General features: G+C 42.1%; 1 protein-coding gene across 1 annotated transcript; it reads right to left on the reverse strand.

Moving 5' to 3' along the window:
- Positions 1-237: 237 nt before the first annotated feature.
- On the reverse strand, positions 238-24713 carry LOC308297031 (carbohydrate sulfotransferase 15-like). Its single transcript, XM_080740411.1, has 10 exons — positions 24682-24713; positions 24512-24602; positions 20502-20611; positions 12066-12738; positions 11118-11457; positions 10025-10168; positions 8338-8494; positions 5139-5295; positions 2018-2165; positions 238-520 (listed from the first exon to the last, which is right to left on the reverse strand). Exons 4-10 carry the CDS (start codon positions 12522-12524, stop codon positions 342-344), a joined length of 1584 nt encoding a protein of 527 aa, XP_080596537.1. The 5' UTR covers positions 12525-12738; positions 20502-20611; positions 24512-24602; positions 24682-24713; the 3' UTR covers positions 238-341.
- Positions 24714-25446: the final 733 nt, after the last annotated feature.

Here is a 25446-nt window from a genome sequence, read left to right on the forward strand (position 1 = left end):
TGTTCTTTTAAAGGCAAATAAATATCGCAAAACTAAAGTCCGATCAGACTCCCTACCGAGCAAAGTCCTCAGTGTTATTTAAACTCTGCGCCAGTGCAAATGGAACCAAATGGACCTGTGTGGGTCCATTTGGTTCCATTTGCACTCCTCTCAGAGTTGAATAAACTTTGCAGGACGCCACACATTCTGAACCCCGTTACTCATCTACGAGTTCTCCATCTGTAGCTTATTCTTTGTCCAGACCTGGTTTGTCAGACTTTTTGCAGCAGTTCTTGCAGCTGCCCCCATCTGTCCGTAAGACGTTTCTCCTGCACTGTAGTAGATTCTCGTACACGTTCCGCTCAGGTGTCCGTCCAGAGGAAGGCGCTGTTGTCCAGCACGCTGGCCAGTTTGAGGTTGAAGGGCTGGTGGAAGTCCCTGAGCAGCTCTCTGGTGGCGGGGAGCATGGGACCCAGGCTCCTGTCTGCCGCTCGCCGCGTGTTGGAAATGGGCCTTTTGGTCAAAGCTGCCTCTGCTTGCCCTGATGGCGGAGAGACGAGAAGAGGAGAAAGGAAGACGCTGACATGAAATGCATACATACTTTATGTACAGGCTCAGCCTGTGGGTCAGGACCCCCAGGGGGGCCCAAATTAATTTGGGGGGTCCCCAGATGATTAACTTAATGTGCAACATTCTTTTCTCACTCAACAGTAAACAAACCAACATAAAGTTTGAGTGTATAGAGGATATCTGCACATTTCTAAAGTGACAATTTAAGGACTTTTTAATACCTCTAAAATGACAAATTACCGTAAATGCTCTAATAATATCCTATATTTAATAAAGAACCGGACCTGCTTTAATTTCCGGGTGCGCAATTGAATTAAGTAATTAAGAGCCGACGCTCCAATAAGAGCCTCCTTTTTCCTCTTTTTTTTACGTTACGTATCATTCAGGAGTACCTTTCTCCACTCTGTCTGACTGTCACTCACATCCCAAGCCAGCTGTTACGGTGATTTACCGTACACTGTCTACAAACTGCGCAGCGATATTTGGACGCCGCTCATTTCACGTTCTGTTTGGCAAAGACGGATGACTTTGGCAACTTACCGGGGCGCGTGCGTGTGCGTAGTCCTCGCGAACATCGGCGTGGATGACGGCCGCACATGAGATCTTTAGCGTGGAAGTTTAATCCAAACAGTAAATGAAGCTAAATGAAGCTAATGCGGCTATACTAGTATCCATGCTAGTATCCTGTGGTTCCTGTTTACCAGGGAGAGTCGCATCTGAATGACGAAACGAGCCGCTGAGCTTGATGGGAAATGTAGTGTTTTTTATTCCCCAGCAGTATGCTGTGTGGACTGTATTCTATTCTGATACACATTATGAGGAGCTGATTTTCAGTATGAATTGGTTAATGCAATACAATACAGCAGAATGTTATCTCTGTATGAGCCTTTCTATGATGATTTTCCAATAAAAACGCTTTTCTTTATAAATAACCTAATATATAATATATAATATTTATATTTTTTTCCAAAAATACGGTATCTAATAAAAAAATCTGATCTGAATCATTCTGATATTTTTGAGAAATAGGAATAAAAGCCTTGTCTCTTATACTGTCCTGCTTCCAACAAGAGCCTCGTGCCCGCTACTCTTGAGACAAATAATAGCCCGGGTTCCTATAAGAGAATTTACGGTAACCAACATTGGCCAAATTAGAGGCAGACATTGTGAAAATAGCCGATCTACATGCTCACAACGACTCACAACGCGAGGCGTTGTGGGGTGGGGTGTGTGTGTGTGGGGGGGTCCCCAGTTAAAATATGGTTATTTTGGGGGTCGCGGCCTGAAAACGTTGAGAACCACTGCTTTATATTGCAATGAAGATATCATATTTCAAGCCGTATCCACTTGGTTTTCAACTCATAGAAAGCACTTGAGTGTGATGTGGTGTGGTTCAAATAAAACGCAATTTTGAATGTTTTGCCCTCGCTGATTTTTATAGCCCAGTCATTTTGTGTGAACAACATACCAACTCCCAGGAAGTCAAAGACCGTCTTCATTGTCAGTCTATGGTTGGCTGCATAGTCCTCAAGACGAAGAACTAGAATCTGCTCCCTGTGGAAGACTGTCAGCCAGTCCAATAGGAAGACAATGTACATACCCAGGCTCAGTCTTACCTGTGGAGACAATTCAAAAAACATGGCTTCAATATAAAAAGAAAAAACAGTGGTTCCACTCCAGGCTGTGACCCCCCAAATAATAATCATATTTGAACTGGGGACCCCCACCCTTATAAGCACTTGGAATATACTGTAGGAGTTGAGGAATTACATTTAGTTTGACTTCGTTCCACAGATAAATATTGTGAAAATAGCAGATCTACAAGCGTTGCAAGGCGGTGTGAGCTTGTAGATTGTCTATTTTCACAATTTGTGCCTCTTTTCTTATAATATTTGACAATTTGGCCAATTTTTGGCCAATTAGTTTATTGATTACTTCTGATGAAGTAATGTTCTTTTTCTTTTCTTTTTTGTTAGTTATTGAAAAGGTCTTAAAAGTCCTTACATTGTCACTTCACTGTCATCTGAAGACTCCCCCCAAAATCATGTGGGGACCCCCTGGGGGTCCGGACCCACAGGTTGAGAACCACTGAAATAAACTACTAACAAATAAACAAATACAGAGTAGGCTACAGCATTTGCAACCTGCACTGATATAGTGGTACCTATAGAGGGTGCTATAATACAAGGGTACGGACCTGGTGAAAGTGAAAGACTATGGTAAAGATACATTCTACATACAGAATGTTTTCAATGTCAGAGCCGCTGATTCAAACACCCCAGCCCACTTCTCAAAAATGTACAAAGGAAGTAGTATGTTGATTATGACAGAACGTTTTGATTTAGTTTTAGTCAGTCTTTTGAATAAAATTCCATTTAGTTTTTGTCATATTTTAGTCATCTGAAAGGTTTTACTTTTAGTCTAGTTTTAGTCTACTCAATAGGCCTACCATAAGTTTAGTCTACAGTTGATTTAGTTGATTTAGTCAACTAAAATGTGTTTTGGTGGGCCGTGATGGCGTTGAAATGCAAGCTCACAACTTGTCGCGCTGCGATCGGCCATTTACAGAGAGTGACACCTGCCCACAACCAAGCATAAAAATTACTTGTCTCTTAGTTCCACTGGATCGATCTCTTCTCCGCTAGTCCCTCCGACACTTTATTTTAGTTTTTATTTGTTGATGAAATTGTCAATATATTTACAGTAGTCTTAGTTTTAGTCGTCATAGCATAGTTTTATTTAATCTAGATAAGGTAGTCGACGAACATTTTTCATCATATAGTTTTAATCAACAAAATCAACAGTTTGAGGCTATTTACCAGAGAGGCCTTAAACTGTAAGACACTGGTCCTCTGTCACGCAGTGTGTGTGTGTGTGGGGGGGGGGGGCAGCCAAAGTCACTGCAGTAAGAGACTGGCCAGTCACCCAGAACATTGTAGCAGCTTCCCGGGCCTGGTTCATGTCACTGCTCATGTGGGACTCTGCAGCGATTGGCAGCCCCTTACACCAGCTGACACACACGCTAAGGGACAGCCGTTCCCTTGGGATGAGACACGCCACAGGGCCTTTCATAAGCTGCAGGAGGCGCACACACAGAGACAGGGCTGGATTACTTCGCCCAGATTTGAGAGAGACTGAGATGAGTGCATGAACTGACACGGGAAGCGCTCACTGATGCTAAGTAAAAGTACCAATACTGCAATGTAGAAATACTCTGTTACAAGTGAAAGTCCAGAATTCTGAATTTACTTGAGTGAAAGTGCAATAGTATTAGTATCAAAATTCTAAATGTACTTAAAGTACCAAAAGTAAAAGTACTCATTATGCAGAATGTTAAGTTTTCAAATGCATAAACATCTTTTGAAATAGCAGATCGTACAAGCTCACAATGTGTCGCATCGCGACACAGTGTGCATATATACTTTTAATTATATCTTTAATTATAAAAAAAAAAATATGGATGATAATGATTAATAGATAAGAACTTTGACAGATTAATACGCCTTGCAACCGAACCAAGCAAGTTCACACTTTTGGGGCGTGAGGTGCATGAGATAGATGTTCTTGCCATGTCCTAAAGTCAGACTTCACACCCATGTCTCAGAAATGCTGATGAAAGTCTGAGGGCTGTTTCCTTCTGCTGCTCTGGTGTGCATTATTAAAAGTGTTAGACATTTGCGAGTGCTGACGACTTCATTTGCTATTTTTGTGCCTTTCGGCTCGGCAGTCGTCACCCATCAAACATTTGAGTTGCGCACACCAGTTCCCTTGTTTTTTATGTGGCAACAGAGATATAAATGCGAGACATTATGTAAGCATAAAAGGGGCACTTAAAGGAGTAGTTCACCCAGAAAATGTATAGAAAACGTATTTAAAGATAAATTGTCAATGTGCACAGATATAGACATGTAACTTTATGCCAAAATATGTTTTGGCACTGTGTGGAGCACATTGAGCAATGAGCACATTGGCAAAGCACTAGCAAACATCCTTACTAAACATCTTGCTTACCACCTCTGTTTATTTAGTATACTGTATTATCTTATAATACAAAGAAGCAAATCTTTAGAGAGAAAGAAATATATAAAACTGGTATTGTTCTGAACAGAGTATGAGCTGCAATGTTATATGATAGTTGTCTTCTACAAAGATCTACAGCCAAGGTCAATGTTGCTGAAACTGTAGCCATAATATGGCTATATTATTGTCTCATGCTATACTGTAGCTTTCGTTAGCACTTAACACTCAGACCTTTTTGATACCTTAAACTTAAAGGGTGGTTTTCATGATAGCATTGTTTGCATCCCTATACATGTGATGTAAACATATGCTACATGCATTCTCATCATTATGCATTATGTACATTTCCGTGTGTTTGGTATATAAACGCATAATAATGTTTAGGATTCTGAGATTCTCTTTCTCTAGTTTACTGAGTAATGTCTACTGCCATATTCAACTGTTGATGGTGTTTAGCCTGTTTGTGTTAAAAAATAAAATAAATAAATAAAAATTGATGGAATGACCTTTCAGTGTATTTGAAAAAGATACGAAAATAAGTGAGAACAAAAGCCTTCATTTGAACTGACCGGCATGGAGTTGGAGAGCGTGGTGTTGTAGACACAGAAGTGTAGAGAGCTCTCAGACACACAGGACTGAAATGAGCGTACAGACTCTGTTACTTTCAGGTGGAAGTCCTCCACTGACTTGTTGGTCATCTTAAAGTACAGGTAGTCAGAATACAGCCTGTGAGCACAGAGTTATAAAGTGTTATATTGACGGGTCGGAGGTTACAGGATCACTATAGGGTTGTTTGTAAGTTAACACATTAGAAGAGACACATAACCACTTTAAATAAGATAAGGGTGGGTTAAAAGAATGATTTGATGTCTATTTAGAAAATGTTTGTGGTTGTACAGGCAAGCATGCATCTGCGAAAGACTGATGCATGCCCACTTAGAGTAAAAGAGCTATGTGTGCCACTGCCAACTCAAGTTCATCATTCTCTCAGTGAAAGAGTGATGCATGCATGTCTACTTAAAGTGAAAGAATAAAGTATGACTACGCAAAGTGAAAGAGTAAAGTATGGCTACTCAAAGCGAAGGAGTGATACATGTATGGCCATTCAAAGCGAAAGACTGACGTATGCCTACTTAAAGAAAAATTGTGATGCATGCATGCCTACTCAAAGTGAAAGAGTCGTGTGTGATGTGTGTGGGATGTTTTCAAGCAAATCCATAAAAAAGGCTTGTGCATTCTCTGCCACAAAGACATAAACTATGAAAACAAGCACAGCCATGCATTGCTGGCACATTGCAAAAAGGTTTATGGTGCCATAACGACATACAGTGCATTCTTCTACCGAGAAACGGGACATACCCCAGACCCCCTGGCAAGTTTGTCTTTTCCCTGCTCACGCAACCACCTCAACTTTTTCACCCCTAACCAGTTTACATACGGTACGGTGAAGAGGTTCAAGGACCAAACTGATAGTCTGCCATGCCCATTAAGGCCTAGAATTATTGAATGCTTTAACCAATGAAAAATAGCAGATATACAAGCGTGAGCTTGTAGATCTGCTATTTTTGAAAAAGTCGTGAAAATGTGTGCAAATCTTTGCATATATGTATTTTCAAAGCGAACGATTGTAACTCAAATTTTGCTTCTGGGTGGTCCCTGGAACTAAATATTTTGAGATGCAGGTCCGTGGCCAAATACATATCATTTTGGAACAGACTAACTGAGCTCCAGTTAAGTGAAAAGGACCTTTTCTTTGACGATGGCTATAGCCAGATTGCTGACATAGAAACATAGGTTTTTCAAAAAATCTTAGAAGGATTCAAAAGACACTTATAGAATCGGGTCAAAATTCTACAAGCTCGCAGCGCGGCACTCGGTGCAGCGCTGTGAGCTTGTATATCTGCTATTTTTCAATAGTTAAAGCATAAAATAATGATACACTTAATGTGTACCCGTTCTGAATGGGATTTTTGACTTGTAGTCCATTGACTACAAGTCAAATCCAACATTTTAAATGTCATCATTTTGAACCGCTGACTGATTTGGAAAGTGCAGAATGACCAGGTGCTTACTTAGAGAAATAATTGATATCAAACATATAATTTTCCAAACTCACTCACGCTCTAACGCTCTAACGCTCATGCTTATCTACGTTTATCTATTCACTCGCTTCAGCAACTGATCCCAAAGTTCACATGGTATTGGCCATTAGCATTATACCAACGCTGACGGAGCCCGAATTTCATTTCTCCCAAATTAAAGCTGTTTATTAGCGTTTTCTTAGTCTGTTGTCAGGGTTACGGTCCGTTCCTCCAGGCCATGGGATCTGTAGCCCCACACACACACCCCTCTCTCTCACAGTTAGGAATGTGCTCTCTCTCTCTCTCTATACATTATGCCTTACATTATGATGCTCCCACATATGCTCCCACATATTCTCACGCACGCACCAGTTACAGTAACTTTCCCCACAACCCACACTCTGCACATATTTTGGAGCACATATCTTCGAACGGGTAAGGTCTAGTAAAGGTATATAATATAATTTATAATAATGTAAAAGTGTCACACTTTTGTGTCTGTGGTGACCCTGGATCCAGTGGGATACAAAACAGATGATCCGGGCACTCAGAAATTTCAAAGAGGAAAACTGGCTTTATTCATTAAAATGCCAACATGTTTCGACCTGAGGTCTTCATCAGGGCAGGGCTTCCTGCCCTGATAACGGGGAAATGATCAGTACGATATGCGATATAGTATGCCTGAAGCTATGAATAGACAATAACGTGTTGACACCAGTATGGTCCTTTAACTGACTTAACTGAGCTTGTCTTTACAGATTCAGTTTAAAGCAGAACTTGTAATGCAATAGAACAATACTTGAGATTGAGACAATCCAATTTTCCATTTAGCCTAATGGAGTCCCGAAGTACTGGCGTCACTCGTTCATCCCCTGGGTCACGGTAGTAATTTCTCGATGGAGAATCACATTGGGTCATCTTAAAATCGTCTCATAAGAATTGTGCTCCAAAAATAAACAAATTGTCCCGGCGCTATTGTCAGGGAGGTGGCTCTGGATGGTTTACGATAGTCAGTCTGTTTCTGGCTAAATCGTATTAAATTGGCGGTGGTAACATTAGTGTTTTCTTGCCGTCAGTGGATGCTTCATATCCATATGAGTCAAACCGACGTGCTCATTTGTTTATGTTTTTGGAACTCAGTTCTTATATGATGCGATATTAAACACGTCTATAGGAATTCAGTATGGGGAGGAAAAAATATGTGACCCAGCTAGAATGCATAAATTATGCCAGACTTTGGTGCTCTATAGCAGTGGTTCTCAACCTGGGGGTCGGGACCCCCAGGGGGGTCCCCAAATTATGTTGAGGGTTCCCCAGATGATTAACTTAATGTGCAACATTGTTTCCTCACTCAACAGTAAACAAACCAACATAAAGTTTAACTGTATAGATTGTATATGCACGTTTCTAAAGTAACAATTCAAGGACCTTTTAATACCTCTAAAATGTAAAATTAAACATTGGCCAAATTGTCAAATATTAGAGGCAGACATTTTGAAAATAGCCGATCTACATGCTCACAACGCCTCGCAAACAACAGAACCGTGTTATACAAAATGTAATGCCTCAACTCTCAGTGCTCGTCAGGGTTGGGGGGTCCCCAGTTCAAATATGATTATTTTGGGGGTCGCAGCCTAAAAAGGTTTGAGAACCCCTGATCTATAGCAATACAGACAGAATTCTCTACCTCTCCACTGGATCTCTGAGCATGACGATGATTTTGGCATTGGGCTGGACTGCGTGGATGAAGTCCTGGGCCAACAGAGATGGCTCTGTTCCCTGCTCGTCTTGGTGGAGATAACTCCAGGCTTGATTGTCCCACATAGTGGATGCGCTAGCTTCACCTGCCAATCAAGTGTCAAATGTGGAGTTACCTTGGGCAGCAGCAACCAGTCGGTTTGGAAATATACAGTTACAACGGGATAGAGCCACATGCGTAGCAATCAGCAGTAATGTTAAAAAAGCTTAGATGCAGATCGGCGATGATATATCCACCGTGGTTTTCAAACTTTGAAATTGGAGGTCTCCCCTTAACTTTGACAGTGTACTCTGTCAAAGTTACAAACTTGTAAGGGTCGATTTAGACCCCCATAAAGGAACCTAGAGAGTCCATGAAATCCACTTTGAGAACCACTGGTTTTAAAGACATACTGTTTCAGACACTGTGTCAGACACAGAATTGCCTTTGACATTGAGAATAATACATGCTTATAACTCTATATGAAACTTTTTATTCCAGTTTAACTACATAATTTGTGTAGCATCTATACACACTATATAATGACAATCTGAACACTTTAAACAAAACCACAACATTATTGCTCATTTTCATCTGAGCTAAATCATTTCACGATTCATTTCAATGCTATTCTTAAGATGAATACGGTAATACTTAATAATAACAATTAATATGTGTTATACTATAACAGTTATAGGACACTCAAATAATTGTACAATCTAGAGTGTCTTCAAAAAGAGGGGAGGAATATCAGTTTGTTTAAAATATCTGACCAACTGAGGTGCTGCTGACAATAACAATGAAGAAAAAGTGACTGTGATGGTATGGAAGTTCTTCTTCTGGATATTATGGGTTATTATGGTTTTCTAGTTATAAACTTAAAGCTCTGAAAGCCTATTTTAATGCAGAGGTTGTGACAGCTGTTGTCTGAGCCCAAAGTGTGCAGATAAAGTAGGAGTGACAGGTTTTTGATGGTATGACACACACACACACACACACACACACACACACACACACACACACACACACACACACACACACACACACACACACACACACACACTAATTGGACTGTCTTCCAAGACCAAATAATGAGAATAACACAAACTTTTAAACCAAATGAAATCCCCCTTTAGTCATCTAAACTGTGCAGCATAGCTTGGTGGCCAATTAGCTGGAAATCCAATGAGGAACTGTGCGTGGACTGACAATACGGTAAAACTAAAAATACGGGTCAGGCTCCTCTCTCTCTCTCTCTGGCTGCACAAAGGCCCTCCACTGTCAGCGCATACCAAACTAGAAGCAGTGCTCTTCCGAGCACAGGTCTCCACCAGGCCACACAAATCGGCCTGTTATAGCGCCACCATGAGGCTGATTTGAAAAATGTGGGGCAGAGGTTCTAGATTGGCATCCAGGGAGTGTGTGTGCTCAGTTTGGCAGCGATCGGGCCAACGGCGACTGAGATTAGCTGCACACAAACTGCGAGGACACACGCACGCACGCACGGACGCACGGACGGACGGACACACGGACGGACGGAGGGGAAAACATACTCTCCCTCAGCCTTCGGCTGGTGGAGACAATAAAAACAACAGAGACAGCTGTGTCAGTACGGTTGTCCTTCACTTGTGTTTACCTGTGATGAGCTGAAGCTTGCTATGGTCTCCAGATGAGTTTCCTACCATGCCTTCCTCTATGTGATAGGCCGCCAAGTCAAATAAGTCCAGGTAATCTTCCACAGGAAAACGCTCCTGGAAGCCATCTTTAAAACGGATATACCCTAAATCACAAAGACAAGGAAAGCAAAAAATCACCCCCTAAATTACCTTCTGCTTCAATCATTCACAATTTGACCTCATAAAAAAAACTGAAGAAAAACTCAAAGTTCCAAATTGTACATTGATGAGCCTCCCTCTTAACCAGGCACGTGTAGTCGTGCACACATAGATAGACATCAAAGGGGGCTTGAGCCCCTGCCCTTTTACCCATCGCAGCGCAACCTTGGAGTTCTGCCATTGTCGATATTTCCACCAAAAGGCCCTTTTAGAAATTTCAGCCCCTGCCTCTCTAACATTCTCTGCACGACCCCGCTCTTAACGTTTAAAAAAAAAAAACCTGAATAAAAATATTTGGCCTGGCAATAACAAAGAAACACATGAACAATAATTTTATCAGGTACTTTGTGCTGTTGCGCATATCTACGTGTTTACCGCCTGCTACTTTGGTGCCATATGTGTCGGTGGGAAAAGGAACTGACAAAAGCACTGGCTCTGAAAAACAATAAATTTGTTGAATCATGGCACTAAGTACAAGAGGTCTTGGTTCTCTCCACCACCCACGCAGCCTACCAACATTCTTAACCACTTGCAGGCTTAAGAATATATCCACAGAGTTCAGTATTTTGGCAGACTTGATTATCACGATACAGGAGTGCTCATTATATAATATTTCTGTATTACTACCAAGATATTTCTGTCCATAAATGTTGTTTTATAAAACTATATGGAGATGTGTTTGTATAGCTGTCCTGTGTACTCCTGCCTACAGCAAATGCTCATGAGGGATCAACTTGGTTCAGATCTTTTATCTGATATTTTTGCTGGATACCTTTTGACTTTTCTATGGTAAACCAAAAGCATTATGACAGAATGTTGTTCCTCAGATACAATTTTCTCCATAAACTGAGTCAACAAAGATGTTAGAGAGATATGAGGGGAAAAATGGCTAACCAAACCGTTTCCGGGTCCACCAGTGAGGTTCTTTCATCGTAGTAAACTTGACCTCTGGATGCAGCTGCAGTCTGTGAAACACATCGGTTGTGCGGCATTTGGGCTGGCCGATAATATAGAAGTACGGCAGGCAACGCAGACGATACTGTTTGCCATCTCTGTGGTACAAGTGTCCCTGGAAGTTAGTTCTGAGATGGTCACAGACCGCCTTGAAGCTCTTGGAGCGCAGAGTGAAGCGGTTCCGCCTGTATGGATCCACATTCACATCCCCAGAGAATTCCTCCAGCCAGCAAGGGCTCTTGATGTTGGGCAGAAACCGGCGCGGTATCGCCGAGAACAACTGTGAAGTGGAAAGATAGGCAACAGGTACTTGTCATGGAACTTTTGAGTATGTGTATGACACTATATAACACTTTAAAACAGGGGCTCCGCGACCCCTAGGCGGTCCTCAGAGTTACTACAGGGGGTCCTCCAAATCTTTGTGTGATCATATTTGATCACTTGAACCCTAGCATCCTTATTCTTAGCCAACAAATAGCACATCTACAAGCTCACAACGCCTCTCACTGCGAGGTGCAGTGAGCTTGTAGATCTGCCTTTTTTGGGCACAGAGGTTTGGTGTAGAGGGAAAAGAAGAGCAGACTAGTAGGTAAGTGGTTAAATATATGAAAATACACATTAATCCAACCTACACAGATGATAGTGCTGTCAAGTCTAAACAAAATAGGCCAAAATAATCCATGTATACAATCTGCAACACAATTTTATACGATATGTAGTGGGGGTCCCTGCTTTATCTTTCTCTCAGCTAAGGGGTCCCTGGCCTGAAAACGTTGAAGACCCCTGCTTTAAAATAATGATTTCTTACAAATGAATATATTTCATGCATGATGACTGAGTATTTATCAAGGAGGCAAACAGGAATCATACCATTTACCACAGACTTACTTGGGAGTCGGATGCAATTACCTCCCTCTCATCAGGCACCCTCCTGGGCATATATTCAAGTTTGGAATCAATGATCTTTGCCAGCAGTCTCACGTCTAGATAATTCTTTTCAGAGGGGAGTTCAGACCCTGCAGTGCTTGTCGGGACGACCATGGGTGAAGGTGGGAGCAGCAGTCCCTTCCTCTCCCAGGTCAAGATATAGGAAGCCATGATTAGGAAGGTCAGGGTCAAACCTAACAGAAAGCTGACCACTTTGACCTTGGTTACGTTCTTCAGATTATCCAGTGACCACACAGGGAGCCGCTTAACCTCGGGGGCTGCGGAAAGGTTCGTGCGGACGTAGTCAACACAGGCCAGGGCGGGATTCGTCCTGTAGTACTCGGCCCCCGACGAGCAACGGAGGCCATACTTGCTGTCCGTTTGGAGACAGCCGCCATACTTATAGTCTGATACTGGCATACTGACATGGGGTCAGGGTAGACATGTAGAAGATGGAAAGGGAAACTCGGCGTGGAGTCGGTCTCAGGAAGCAGATCAAGGCTCATCTACAGAAGACGTGTGTCACACGTGGGAAAATACTAAAGCCCTTGTAGCGTCCAGATGTCATAATATGCACGCTGTAGTTTATCTCCACCGCTGTCATCTTGTGGTCCCGGGTTTTCAGCGGGCCTTCCTGTGAAACCAAATACATATATCAAGTGGCATTACAAACAGTTGTTAAAGCACAAGGGGTGGCCTTTTATTTTGTGCTATCTGTGAGATTGCTTTGAGGTGAGTCTCACGTTGGTTTGTTATTCTTAGACGAGGGTATTTAAGGCCACTTTGTTCCACTTGTGAGGCAATGGAGAGTGAATAACCAGAAAGTGTGCAAGGGTCACTTCATACATGTATGAGCCACAAAGTGCTTCATGGAAATCCCTTGCTTTGCCGTGAAGGTTATATAGCACACATAAAGACGAGCTCTGCTGAGAGTCTTTCAAGGACAGCATAATAGTTAGTCTGTAATTCAAAACTAAAAACACACAGTCACTCTTGGTGAGCTAAAGCCCCACAGAGGGTTGTATTTTCTTTTACCTGAAAATATACATTTTCCAGATGAAGGGTATCCACTCTGTGCCAAGTATGTATTGATACAGGTGGACGAGCAGTATGGCAAGTGGATGTATTTTCCCCCCTCCCCACCACGTGGATACTAAACCAGAGATGATTATTTCTAGAGCTGTGCACTGACGAATTCCAGACACTGAACTGTAAAATATCTTTACGGCACTTTCCACACACTTCCTCAACTGGTATCATATTTCTCTTTCGCATCTTTTTTTTTCAAAGCTTGTTCAAAGAATTAACAATCCCACTGGACCCTGAAATGAAACTCAATTGCTGTGATATGTACCAATGGGGCCTGTTAAATTGAAGCCACAAGATAATTTAGTTCATTGAATTATTACGTATACTTTTTACAATGTATAACCAGTGTAGAGAAATGTGGTAACCTGTTTACTATTCAAGACAAATGAAGTTCCGTAGCAGTGTGTAGAGTCAGGGTCCCTTAAAATGTATCAATAAGACTGTATAATAATAATGACTTCTCTCTTTTGAAATGAAAAATAAAGACCTCTTCGCTGCCATACGAAAATCTAGATCCCCATATGTGTGCCTCCAGTATATACAGTAAGCATGTTACTTTTGTGATGCCCACCCAAAAGTCAGTTTATACCAGATCTACCCGGGGACCATGCAAGCAAGTCGGGAACAATGCATGCCCCACAATGCCTGTTGTACATGTTGTCAGAGTACCTGTCTGTTTGTCTGAGAGTCCCTATTATTATTCCCTCATATGGCGATTTTTGTATCTGTCTGTCTTTGTCCCTGCAGGGGACATGTGCTCAGAGACTTATACTGGACATACATATGATCACCATGTAATCCCGAATTGCATCGTTCACGACAAGCATGACCCGAGTATTAGACGGGGGTCTAGTATGTATATACTAGGGCATTCACGAATAGTGATTTTTAGTATTCAAATTATTCGACCTCAATGTATTCGAATAGTCGAATATTCTACAGGACTGGCCAAACTGTCAAATATTAGGTAAGCAAGAGGCGAACATTGTGAAAATAGCCGATCTACATGCTCAATTGTGAGCATGTAGATCTGCTATTTTCACAATATTTATCTGCGGAACCGAGTCACATTAAATGTAATACCTACAATTCCAAGTGCTTGTCAGGGTGGGGGTCCCCAGTTCAAATATGTTTATTTTGGGGGTCACGGCCTAAAAAGGTTTGAGAACCCTTTAACAAATTCATCCACCAGGGGCATTGACAACTCATTATTATGACTTCCTATCTAGCCAAGTTTTATAAACTATATATTTTTTAAAGAGAAAACAATGTAAAAAACATAAGCGAATATTCGACTTCGGTGAACAACGTCGAATAGTGACTTGATATTTCGAATATTAGAATATTTGGTGAATGCCCTAGTATATACAGATACTGACATATATTCCTACAGTAGGCTACCAGTCTCTGGCTTCTGGAACTGCTATCTCTACCCATTAGAAAGACCCATTATCAAGACCAAAATCCCCAATTGTGGGAGACAACAGTGAGCGATGGGAGAGGACAGACTGTGTGAGCCAAGGGTAAAGTAATAAGAAAGGAGCAGAAAGATAGAAAAGATGAGAAAATAGGGTGAGAGAAAGTCACTTTAGAGGACCTTCTTGGTCTATGACTGATTGGTGGTACAGTATGAGGAAGCAAAAGGCACGTCAGATTGACGCAGCAGAATCACGTTCCAACTAAAAACGTGGCTCAATATACAGTATAATTATTGTTGCTGGTATTGCTGAGCTGTTGTTGTATTACAGTGATCTGATATGCTGCTCATACATCTTTTCAGTTTCACCCAGGGTTGTTTTTCAAATGAGTTAGGAAAGAATTGTTTAAACGATCGCTGACTTCAGGGGTGCCCAATGGCCGACTGGTTGGGGTGCGTGCCACTTGGGCTCTCATGGAAAACAGCGAGTCCCTGGTTTGATTCCTGGCTGGGTGGACCTTTTGCTGCATGTCACTCCCCAGCTCTCTCTCAATGTTTCCAGTCTCTCTACTACACTGTATCTTATCAATAAAACATTTGCGGGAGTGGCCCGTTTTGCAATAAATGCCACAAATCATGAACCAGTGCCAATGCCATTTTCCATTTCCATTGCTACTACTCGTCTACTCAGATTTTATCCCAAACTAACACAAATCCATTCCAATTGGCTATGACTGCCCTCCAAATTGGGCATGGGTAGACAATCCAGCCTGGGTTCTGAGGAGGGTACTTTTCTAGTTAATCATAGAAAAACAGTACAGTGGCATCCCTATTTTGGGGCAAAAAAACAGGAACGTACCTAGTATAGTACATCTGCTATTTTTCAATTGCTAAAGTATAAAATAATTAAGACCCCTCCACCAACTATATGTCACACAAGGTTACATACAAGGTTTCCACCCGACAGCGGCGACATAGGGCTTAAGTGGTTGAAAGATTTTGTTGCTCTTTTAAACGTATTGGGAGCATGAATCAGTGTGTAGGAGGATGTTAGTGCACGGAGAGGTTATGTAAACTGGTGAAGCACGTGGAATGGAAATCCCCATTTTCTCTGTGTAGGCCCAGAGGAATCTCACTGGGGGACCTTGCAAACAATCTGCCGTATTTCCTTGGTTACGTGCGTACGCATTCATCACAGAGGCAATGCACTTGCAACATGTCGTCGCTGTCGGGTAGAAACCTTGTATGTTCAAAACCGTTGCTTTTCAGGGAATGAAGAACCACATGTTCCAATGGATCCATTATTGGTTCGATACACACGCTTCTTAATACTTTTCATTTCTATAATATGTATTTATAAAGCACACAGACAACTTTAACTACTTTCACTTACAAAACCTAACCTTCTAACATTTTCAAACTTAGATCGGCTATTTTTGCTAGTTTTGTGTGACAATCTTGTACAACAAACTATAGGCCGTTCATTGACGAACGATGAAATATACAAGGTTTCTAACAAGCCAACAGCAACGATATTCACGTAGCTCGTACATACTGTATGCATGCCTTTATTCACAGATTTATTTTGTCATATTACACGCATTTTCAGTGGTTTCAAAGGCCATTTTTGCACGTTGTACACTAGGCTATGTAAAGGATGTCGCAATTAATGTGAAACTGTGCATCTCAAAAGGGCTTCCTCGCAGCCACTTGAATTATTCATTAAAGTTGTGTTTGTGCTGTTAAATTGGGTGCATGTTACGCAATTACATGCTATGTAAACACACACCCCCATTGACACAAACATTCTCTCTCTATCTCGGTCTCTCTCTGACACACACGTAGCTACGCACTGAAGCATGTACACGCACGCACAGTCACACACACACACACACACACACACACACACACACACACACACACACACACACACACACACACACACACACACACACACACACACACACACACTGCCTTTCGCTGTCATATTCGCTTTGTCTTTGCCTCTCTCTGACATGCACACAGTACACAACACACTGCCACAATGATAATCTCTATATCTGCTACAATGGTGAGTGATACACGCCTCAAGTGTGCATCCCCGTAGAGCTCTTCCATTCTCCTTCCATATGCAAAACATGCTCTCACTGGGGATTCAGACCTCTGTCTAATGCCGAGACCCATCAGCTGTGAAACCTGAGCGTGAAATTGGTTCCACAAAATGTGGAGAACGTCTTCAGAGGACACGTAGAAGAGAGGAAACACTAATGAATAATGGGGAGAAGAGAAACAGGACTGCATTTTGATTGTCTGTCTGTCTTTCTGTCTGGAACAGACTGCGATAGTAGCGGATATGTTGTAATGGACATTACAACATATCGCCTGGGGCTTGGGAATAGGATATTGATATCGATAGTGTGATAGGTGATTAGATATCATCTGGGATTTTGCATTGTGTGATTTGGCAAAAGTGTTGTCTTCTCCTGGTTTTACTCACTTTATGCCTTATGTCATACTTTAAAAAAAGGACAAACTAGCATTTCTGGGGTGGACATTCAGCGAAAATAGCATAACGTTTCTGACTGCAATAGTAGCAGAGGATATCGTCGTTGTCGGGTGGAATCCTTGTATGTCCAAAACTGTTCGTTTTTATCATTTAAAAAATGAACTAAACTAGTGAAAACAGCCGATCTACAAGCACACAACACCTCGCACCAACGCCTCGCACCGCGAGGCATTGTGTGCTTGTAGATCTGCTGTTTTCACTACTTTTGTGAGACAGCCTTGTCTGATGAAGCAGGGCTTTACTTCACGAAAAAACGTACAAATTTGAAACTTGGAGATACAGGTATGAGGTTTATGCCCGGCAGTGACGATATGTGCTCTGCTGTTTTCACTACTTTTGTGAGACAGCCTTGTCTGATGAAGCAGGGCTTTACTTCACGAAAAAGCATACAAATTTAAAAATTGGAGATATGAGGTTTATGCCCGACAGTGACGATATGATGTAATGGTCATTACATTATCCTCTCATGTCTTCAAGCACATGTACGGTACACACACATGCACGCACACACATTCACACACTGTATACCACTCAGCCCTAAAACAAGTTTTAATCACATCTTCATATTGATGTCTTCATACACATATCATGACCCTGTACTGTACAGTACATGCTGTGAACAGCTCTTGGCAGAATCCCAGAATCCCAAGTGCATGAGATGAGACAAGCGACGTCATGTGAAGAGACACTAACCAGCAGAACGTTTCTCAACAGGGGAGTGAGAAGATCATAAGTAATCTGAAGGACAACACTCAACAACCATTTACTATTACATGGGAAGGTATTCGGCCTGAGGGCTTCTCCCTCGTTACAGTCCTTTTCACAGAAGGCATTTTTTTAATGAATTCTTGGCAGGAAATGCTAATGCTCCCCGAGAACACAAAGTTCCCAGGAAGCAGGTTTCATCCATCTCATCAACGCTGCTGGACCTGATTTCCATTCCATCCGCTTGCATTTCGTTTTGTCCCCTTCGCCGAGACAGAGGACGAGCCCTGGGATCGGTTGAGCTTTCCTGAGTCTGTCAGAAGGGAATGATGTATGACTACATCGGAACCTGATTCCCGAGTCCGCGCAGCAGTCGCCCTACTGGAGCGATCCTGACAGTTGGAACAAATCAGAATATTATGCTCGACGCGTTCAGTCTCTTCTGACAGAGTGATTTCCAACGGTGAAGTCTGCCTTCATCAGGTCACCACAGTCCACCTTGGGGAGCATATGGGGAGCAGATGTGCTCCTCAACTGAACTGTGTGTGTGCGTGTGTGCTTGCCTGCGTGCGTGCATGCAGTCTTGCTGTGCGCATTAAGCGTGTGCATGCCTACGTGTGTCTCTGTGTGTATGTTTTGCAACTTTGCATGCTGTTTCTGTCAAGGGTCATGTCAGTGCTTTAAAACCACCATAACAAGCAGACTGAAGGTGAAACGTTCCGCTTCTGTTTAACAGTTGAACGTTGAGCCAAGACGAAAGGTGGTGGTGGGGGCGGGGTCCGGGTGCAACATGGGTGGGCAGCGGCCACAGGGGCACAATGATAAAATAATGGTGTGGTGAACAAGGTATTTAAAGATATTATGTGTACAATATGCTGTACCATTCATTACAGTCCTATAGATAGAAGAAACATGTCTTCTCTTGTCGTGACTGGGAGGGGGCGGAGTGGTTGCACAGTAACATCCAGTTCAATTAACACTTATGATTTTACAGTGTGGAAATTAGCTTGGAGGATAGACTTGTTGTGAGGACTGTTATTATTGATACTGTTAATAATAATAACATCTCTGGCTCTTGACAGTGCACTACTGTATACTGTATACAGGGTTTTTTAAACAATCACCTTAAATGGTATGGTTGAGCAGTGTGCATCAAATTCTGACCAAATACCTTTGAACAGCAAGGGTAAGACCAACTCAAACAAAGGATTAAAAAGAATATGTGTTTACTCCGTTTGACTCTATACGCTGGCTCTCAGTTGGCAAATTAATGCAACAGAAAATATCGCTCAGATTTAGCTATAGTACATACCAGTAGATAGTGAGTAAGCCTTTTGGTATGACCTAAAATGGCAATAATACTGAATGACTGACTCGTTCCTATTGCTAGAAGAGAAAATAAATCATTTTTTAGGAACAGTCAATTCAATCTGAGCAGGGGAGTCTTTCTGCCTGATCACTTGCTGCCTATCGATTAAGCTAATCGATGGCTCCAATACACAGAGGGCTACAACAGAGCTTTGGTTGGTAACAACAGCTTGGTTCTACCCTCTTATTGGTGTGTCTGAAACATGTAGTTTCTTGAACTGAAAGCAGTGTGTTTGGCTGTGGATTATGTTAAACGCTTGGAGACACAATGTGTCAGCGCAGCTTATTTGATATACTATGTGATGAACTGTGAAGCTTGTTTGCACACAAAGTCACTATGCATGTAGCTACTGGCTTGCTATTTCTGTTTACTCATGAATACCAGGAGTGGTTCACATGAGTGATATGCGTTTAAAAGGAATCAAAACCTGCAATGAAGTCACCAACAACTGTTAATGGGATTATAAAGGCTAAATGTCGTTATTTTAGGGTGCATTTGTGGTGAGAGTTTTTAGGGTAAGTCACAGCTTTGTGATTATAACTATAAATACAGGTGATGTCAGGCATACCAATAGTAATCCTATTTTCCCTTTACGTTGAGCACAGCTTAATGCACTTCACCAGGATGTAGCACACCCCAGCTTTTCCTGAGGGCACAGGTTCACATAAACATGCCCACGAAGCAAATCAAAAGTGATCATTGCCAGGTATGTTATGAAAGGGACTTGCCAGTTTAAAGACATTATTGATGGAAAGAGCTGAAAACATGAGAACAGGGAAGCGAGCTTACTGATTTATAATCTATCACATGGTTAAACACACATGGTTAAATTATCATAAATTAACCACTTAAGCCCTATATACTTTGTTGTATGAAAATAGCCAATCTACAAACTTACAATGAGCCGCATTTGAACATTTTTAAAGTTTTCACCCATAATGACATGCCCAAAATGTGGACACCAGGTTGAAGATGGTTAAATGTAACAAATGAAAAACAATTGAAAAATAAATTTGACGCCTGAAAGATGTTAGATAAGATGCCATTGTGATGCTTTCTGTGACTTTTTATTATTATTTTTGGCTAACATTAGTTATGTGTTTACAAATTAAATTCACCATAAAACTGAACCGTCGTTAAGTTTTATTAGGCAGCAGTTACTAAAGTATTAGGCCTATGAGTAATGGTACTAGATGACACATGATGACATTTTGGAGTGTTATTATGATTTATGAATGCACTATGACTCACATTGTACATCGGCGGTCTGGTCTTCATTGTATAAACTGTGTCAATTTGGAGTGAAGATTCCGCGATTTGTCATCATCCCAGGCAGGTTGACCGTACTTGCCTCCCCGTATCTGTTGCAATAGAAACAAAGAGCTGTTACCAAAACAAATTAGCATCGTTCTGTCCTCTCCTCCCACGTCCCAACTGGTCTCTGTTACAGAATCCCTTTCTTCCTGTAGCGGTGGACCCCCAGAGTCAAGTCTAAACAATCTGATACAGCATAACTCTCTCTCTCTCTCTCTCTCTCTCTCTCTCTCTCTCTCTCTCTCTCTCTCTCTCTCTCTCACACTCTCCCCCCACCCCGACTCCAACTCACTCTCTCCCTCTTCATCTCTCTCTCTCTCTCTCTCTCTCTCTCTCTCCCTCTCTCTCCCTCTCTCCCTCTCATACTTTTAACATTACCTAAGCCGCCTAACGTAATGCCAAGAGAAGCACAGCTTTGGCGTCTAAGCAGCTCCAGACATTTGTTCAGCAAACTCGGGGGCAACCTAAAACCCACTTCCTGTCTGCCAGGAAAATCTCCAGGGCTGGGTGCAGGCTCGCTTGAGGTCGGGTCTGGGTGTGGACAAGGTTCGGGAGTAGGGATGGGTTCCCACAACTTACATCTCCCAAGCAAACACCTACACATTAAAAGTGGCACACCGTGGTCAGGGGTGTCGCACCAAATTCTGGGCCCTGGGTACAATGATTCCCCATGAATGTTCTTCCTGGGGGGGGGGGGGACCCATTTAGACTGGGAACGCATTATTACGCATTATTTTGTGCTTTAACTATTGAAAAATAGCAGATTTACAAGCTCACAGCGCGGCACTCGGTGCGCTGTGTAGATCTGCTATTTTGAAAGATCGTGATTTCTTTGTCAGTGGTGCTCAAACTTTTTCATGTGAAGGACCCCCAAAATGACGCACATTTGGCCACGGACCCCCATCTCAAAATATTTAATTCCAGGGACCCCCCAGAAGCAAAATTTGAGTTACAAATGTTCACTTAAAAAAATACATATATTCAAAGATTTGCACATATTTTCACGACTTTTCAAAAATAGCTACAAGCTTGCAGCGCGGCACCGAGTGCCGCGCTGTGAGCTTGTATATCTGCTATTTTTCAATAGCTAAAGTATAAAATAATTAAGGCCCCTCCACCTTGGGCCCTAGTAACTCAGTCCCACTCCCCCCCCCTTGTGACGCCCCTGAACGTGGCCATATTCACACAGCAGCTGGTCGCCCTCGGGGGGGTTATGACGTAAGAATATGGTCAATCAGAGTCTTTGCTCCTCTGTCTTAGCTCTCTCCCTTGGCTTTCGCCTCCTATATACACAATAAACATAAACATCCCACGCTCCATCCAATGCCGCAGCGCCGGTTATTTGGATTGCTCTAATGTCAAGAGTTGCTGCAGAGGCTGGCCAGTGCAAGTCCACAGGGGATGGGTTGATCCAAAGGTCATCTCTATACCTGTCAAGAGTAAAGATCTCCCATCAGTACAAGGGCCCCCCTAAACAAGCCAGTCAGTGGGTTGGGGAGGGAGGAGGGGTAAGGAGACGCACAGGAAGGAAATGTCAAGCGGAAACACGGGAGCAGTACCAGGTCCACCTGGCACACATAGACATCAAAGGGGGCTTGAGCCCCTGCCCTTTTATTGGTCTGTAAAAAGTGCCCTCTCCAGACCATGAAAGCAGTTTTTACTATGGTGAAATAAATGCAAACGCCCTCTTTCCATGCCATACCTGAAGGCAGCATTCAAGAGAATTGCCTTGTCCAAACTTATTAACTATTTACTTACGTTGAAAGAATTACCCTCTCTGTGTAGAAACTGACTTGAATTTTCTTAGTTCAGTGTGGAATCAAGCACCGAAAATAGCCGACCTCCAAGCTCACAGCGCGTCGCGCGAGCTTGGAGGTCTGCTATTTTCGATATTTTCACCAAAAGGCCCTTTTAGAAATTTCAGCCCCTAACATTCTCTGCACGTCCCTGACGTTGAAACGTATCAGCCCTGAATTCAGTCCGAACCACCTGATGCTGAGTTGGGGGGGAAAGAGGGGGAGAGAACTGGCAAGCAGAATTATTATTGTATTAGTCCTGTATAATCAGAAATAACATAACACCAACTGACGGAATGTAGACCGCTTTGTGAGGCTAATAATATCACAATAAAGCGGAATAATAAACATCATTCCTGGCTCGTTTGTAAATGTTTATAGTGGACTTTATCTTCGCTACATAAAACAGATCCTGATTGTGGTTCCATCTCTGGTGGCGGGCCAAGAAAGTGTCTGTTACCCCCCCGAGGGAACGACACTGAGATATTCTGCAGCTGTCCAGCCAGGGAGAAATGTCTTATTGCTACAAGGTTGGTTCACAAAGCCTCGTCAAAGTGACCACAGCTGGCCACACATTGACAGGAGGTAGATACATTTATTTTAATTCACTGTCTTCGCCCAGCCAGGTGAATTAAGTTTTCGCTCCTGTGTGCACGTCCATGTCTGTGCTCAGGTAATCTCGGACACCGCTGGACTGATGGGTATCTACGTTTGCATGCAACACCTCCAGTAAGCAAGGGAATGACACTCCACTCCGAATGTTCCAAAATCTGCTTCATGGTGGCGCTATACAAGAACACTTTACATTTTCAACTATCAACCTAGCACCCCCCTCACACACACACACACACTCACACACACACACACACACACACACACACACACACACACACACACACACACACACACACACACACACAAATTCATCAAATCATGAACGCAGGATTCGATCTCCAAATTTGAATCACACATTGAGGGGTCTCTAAACAACACAGAACCAAAAGCGTATTCACATACTGTACACCCACAAATCCTTCAAATGTCAATATTTGGTGACAATTAGTTATGTCAGTCCTATGTCGTAGTTCCCCCTCACTTTTTATTCTGCTGCTGAACAAGGCCTGATCACCACCTGGCCCCAAGCTGACCTATGAACAGGAACACTTTCTTTAAGTTGAAACTGACAGTTTTTCATCCCGTCGAGGATCTGTTCCTCCATGCGGACTTTACTTACCTGCCATGTTGATTTTTAGATTTTTACCTGTAAAGGTATTTTTTTTCTCCCTGCCCTCCCGATCTCCCACCCAGTGCCCACCTCCTTTTTCTTCTCCCTTTCTGAAAAAACAACAAAATGATGGAGCTTGTGCATGCTCTTTTTTTTAAACAAACATATAGTAGTTAAAATGTTTATATCCAAGCACTATAAGGCTAATGCAACCTGTCTGTCAGCCTTCTACAAATTTCCATAAAGTGTTGTTAATATGCCATTTTCAAAAGAAGCAACAATTCTTACTTATTTATTTAACCATATATTCCGATTGAAATTAGGCCTATGCTGATTTTAATTTTTGGATCAAACCTATTTTTCTCCTAATTAGTAGGCTAAACGTGGGTTTTATTTTGAAATCCGCGACCTGAAGTTCTGGCTATTTTTAGTGCGGTTCACACGGTTAACACCGACCACTGGCACTGTACACCATTTGTTATGGGGGCTGACTGAGAAAGCAGTTAATACAGATTAATCAGGAGCTGATGTCCTTCGATAATGATGATAACTTAACGAGTAGCCTAATGTGTTATAGCCTATTAGAGTAAATGTTTTGGCATGCTCTTGAAGTCTAGCCTATCTTCGTTAAGTTCGTTTGATGATCTAGTTCTTTGAAGCTTTATAACCATAGAATAAATGATTGGCCCGTGAGGACGCCGTCTGCTCCTTTTTGAGAAAATAAGTGGCAATTGTAAAATTGTTGATGATATAAAATAGGTTAAACTAGGTTGGTTCATTATAGGTTTTATACAAAAAAGGAAAAACAAACGCAAATGCAGTGCGCCAAAACAAGATCCGTGCAATCACAATGTAGCAAAATGCATTCTCCATCACTGTTTTTCTAAATTAACTTTTTGCTCATCAGTCAAGATTAGACTACTCACGTTGAACTTCAGTCGCTCCAGTTCAGTCCACGCGCATCCTAAATCGAGGTGTCCAGTAGGCTGTTCTTAGGTGAAGATCAATTCGAGTAGCCTATTAAAGTGACGTGAGGTCCTCATGAAACGCATGTGATTAAACAACACATTTCATCGTTGAATTATGTTATCCTGACCTGCAGTTTGTGGATATTGCTGCCGGAGTATGTGTGGCGGCTTCTCCATCTCGGCGCGTTTGAGTGATTCTCTGGTAGGCTAGAGACTTCAGACTTGGGAGAGAAGGGAGGGAGGGAGGGAGGGAGCTTGATGTGGCTTTAGTGCATGCAAGCACCACAGTAAAATAACCAATCTTCTCTAATCGACTGGCTTCAAATTGGAAATGAATGTATTGATTTTGTTTGAAAATGTCGTAATGATCACGCCACAGCCACAAGACATTATGTCTACAGTGGTTGAAAAAGCAATTGGAGCCTACTAGGCCTATAAGTAATGTTTTTAGTTAAGTAGCCCCCCCTTCTCTCTCTCTCTCTCTCTCTCTCTCTCTCTCTCTCTCTCTCTCTCTCTTACTTTTATAGCCTACAGTAAGTACTTTTTTATCTCAATACTTTTTTCTTACTCAAGTAGCCTACATTATTTTGAATACACTGCATTTATTGTGGCATTGAAAATTTTATGAAACACTTAGTATTTCTTCCACACTGCAGTGTACATCTTGTACTTATTAGAGCCATGTAGTTGCATACTTTTCTAGTCTCTGGAGAATGCTACTTTTACAGTGACAAATTAGTTGGAAAGTTTTCTTTACTCCCCAGATGATAGTGAAGTGACAATGTAATAACTTTTTAGAAATTTTTAATACCTAAAAAAAGATCATTACTGCATAAAAATCATCAGACTATGCTATAAAAACTGGTCAAATAATATAAGAAAGAGGCAAGAAT

This window comes from Nannobrachium achirus (assembly GCF_963921795.1).
Source record: "Nannobrachium achirus genome assembly, chromosome: 13".
NCBI lineage: Eukaryota > Metazoa > Chordata > Actinopteri > Myctophiformes > Myctophidae > Nannobrachium > Nannobrachium achirus.

Bases quoted from the DNA above. Each gene is read 5' to 3' on its own strand.
- LOC308297031 (XM_080740411.1), bottom strand. From the start codon at position 12,524: ATGCCAGTATCAGACTATAAGTATGGCGGCTGTCTCCAAACGGACAGC. The intron at 11,458-12,065 runs GTAAGTCTGTGG...TCCACTTCACAG, and splicing joins TAATTGCATCCGACTCCCAA to TTGTTCTCGGCGATACCGCG. The intron at 10,169-11,117 runs GTTAGCCATTTT...TTTGTGATTTAG, and splicing joins GTGGACCCGGAAACGGTTTG to GGTATATCCGTTTTAAAGAT.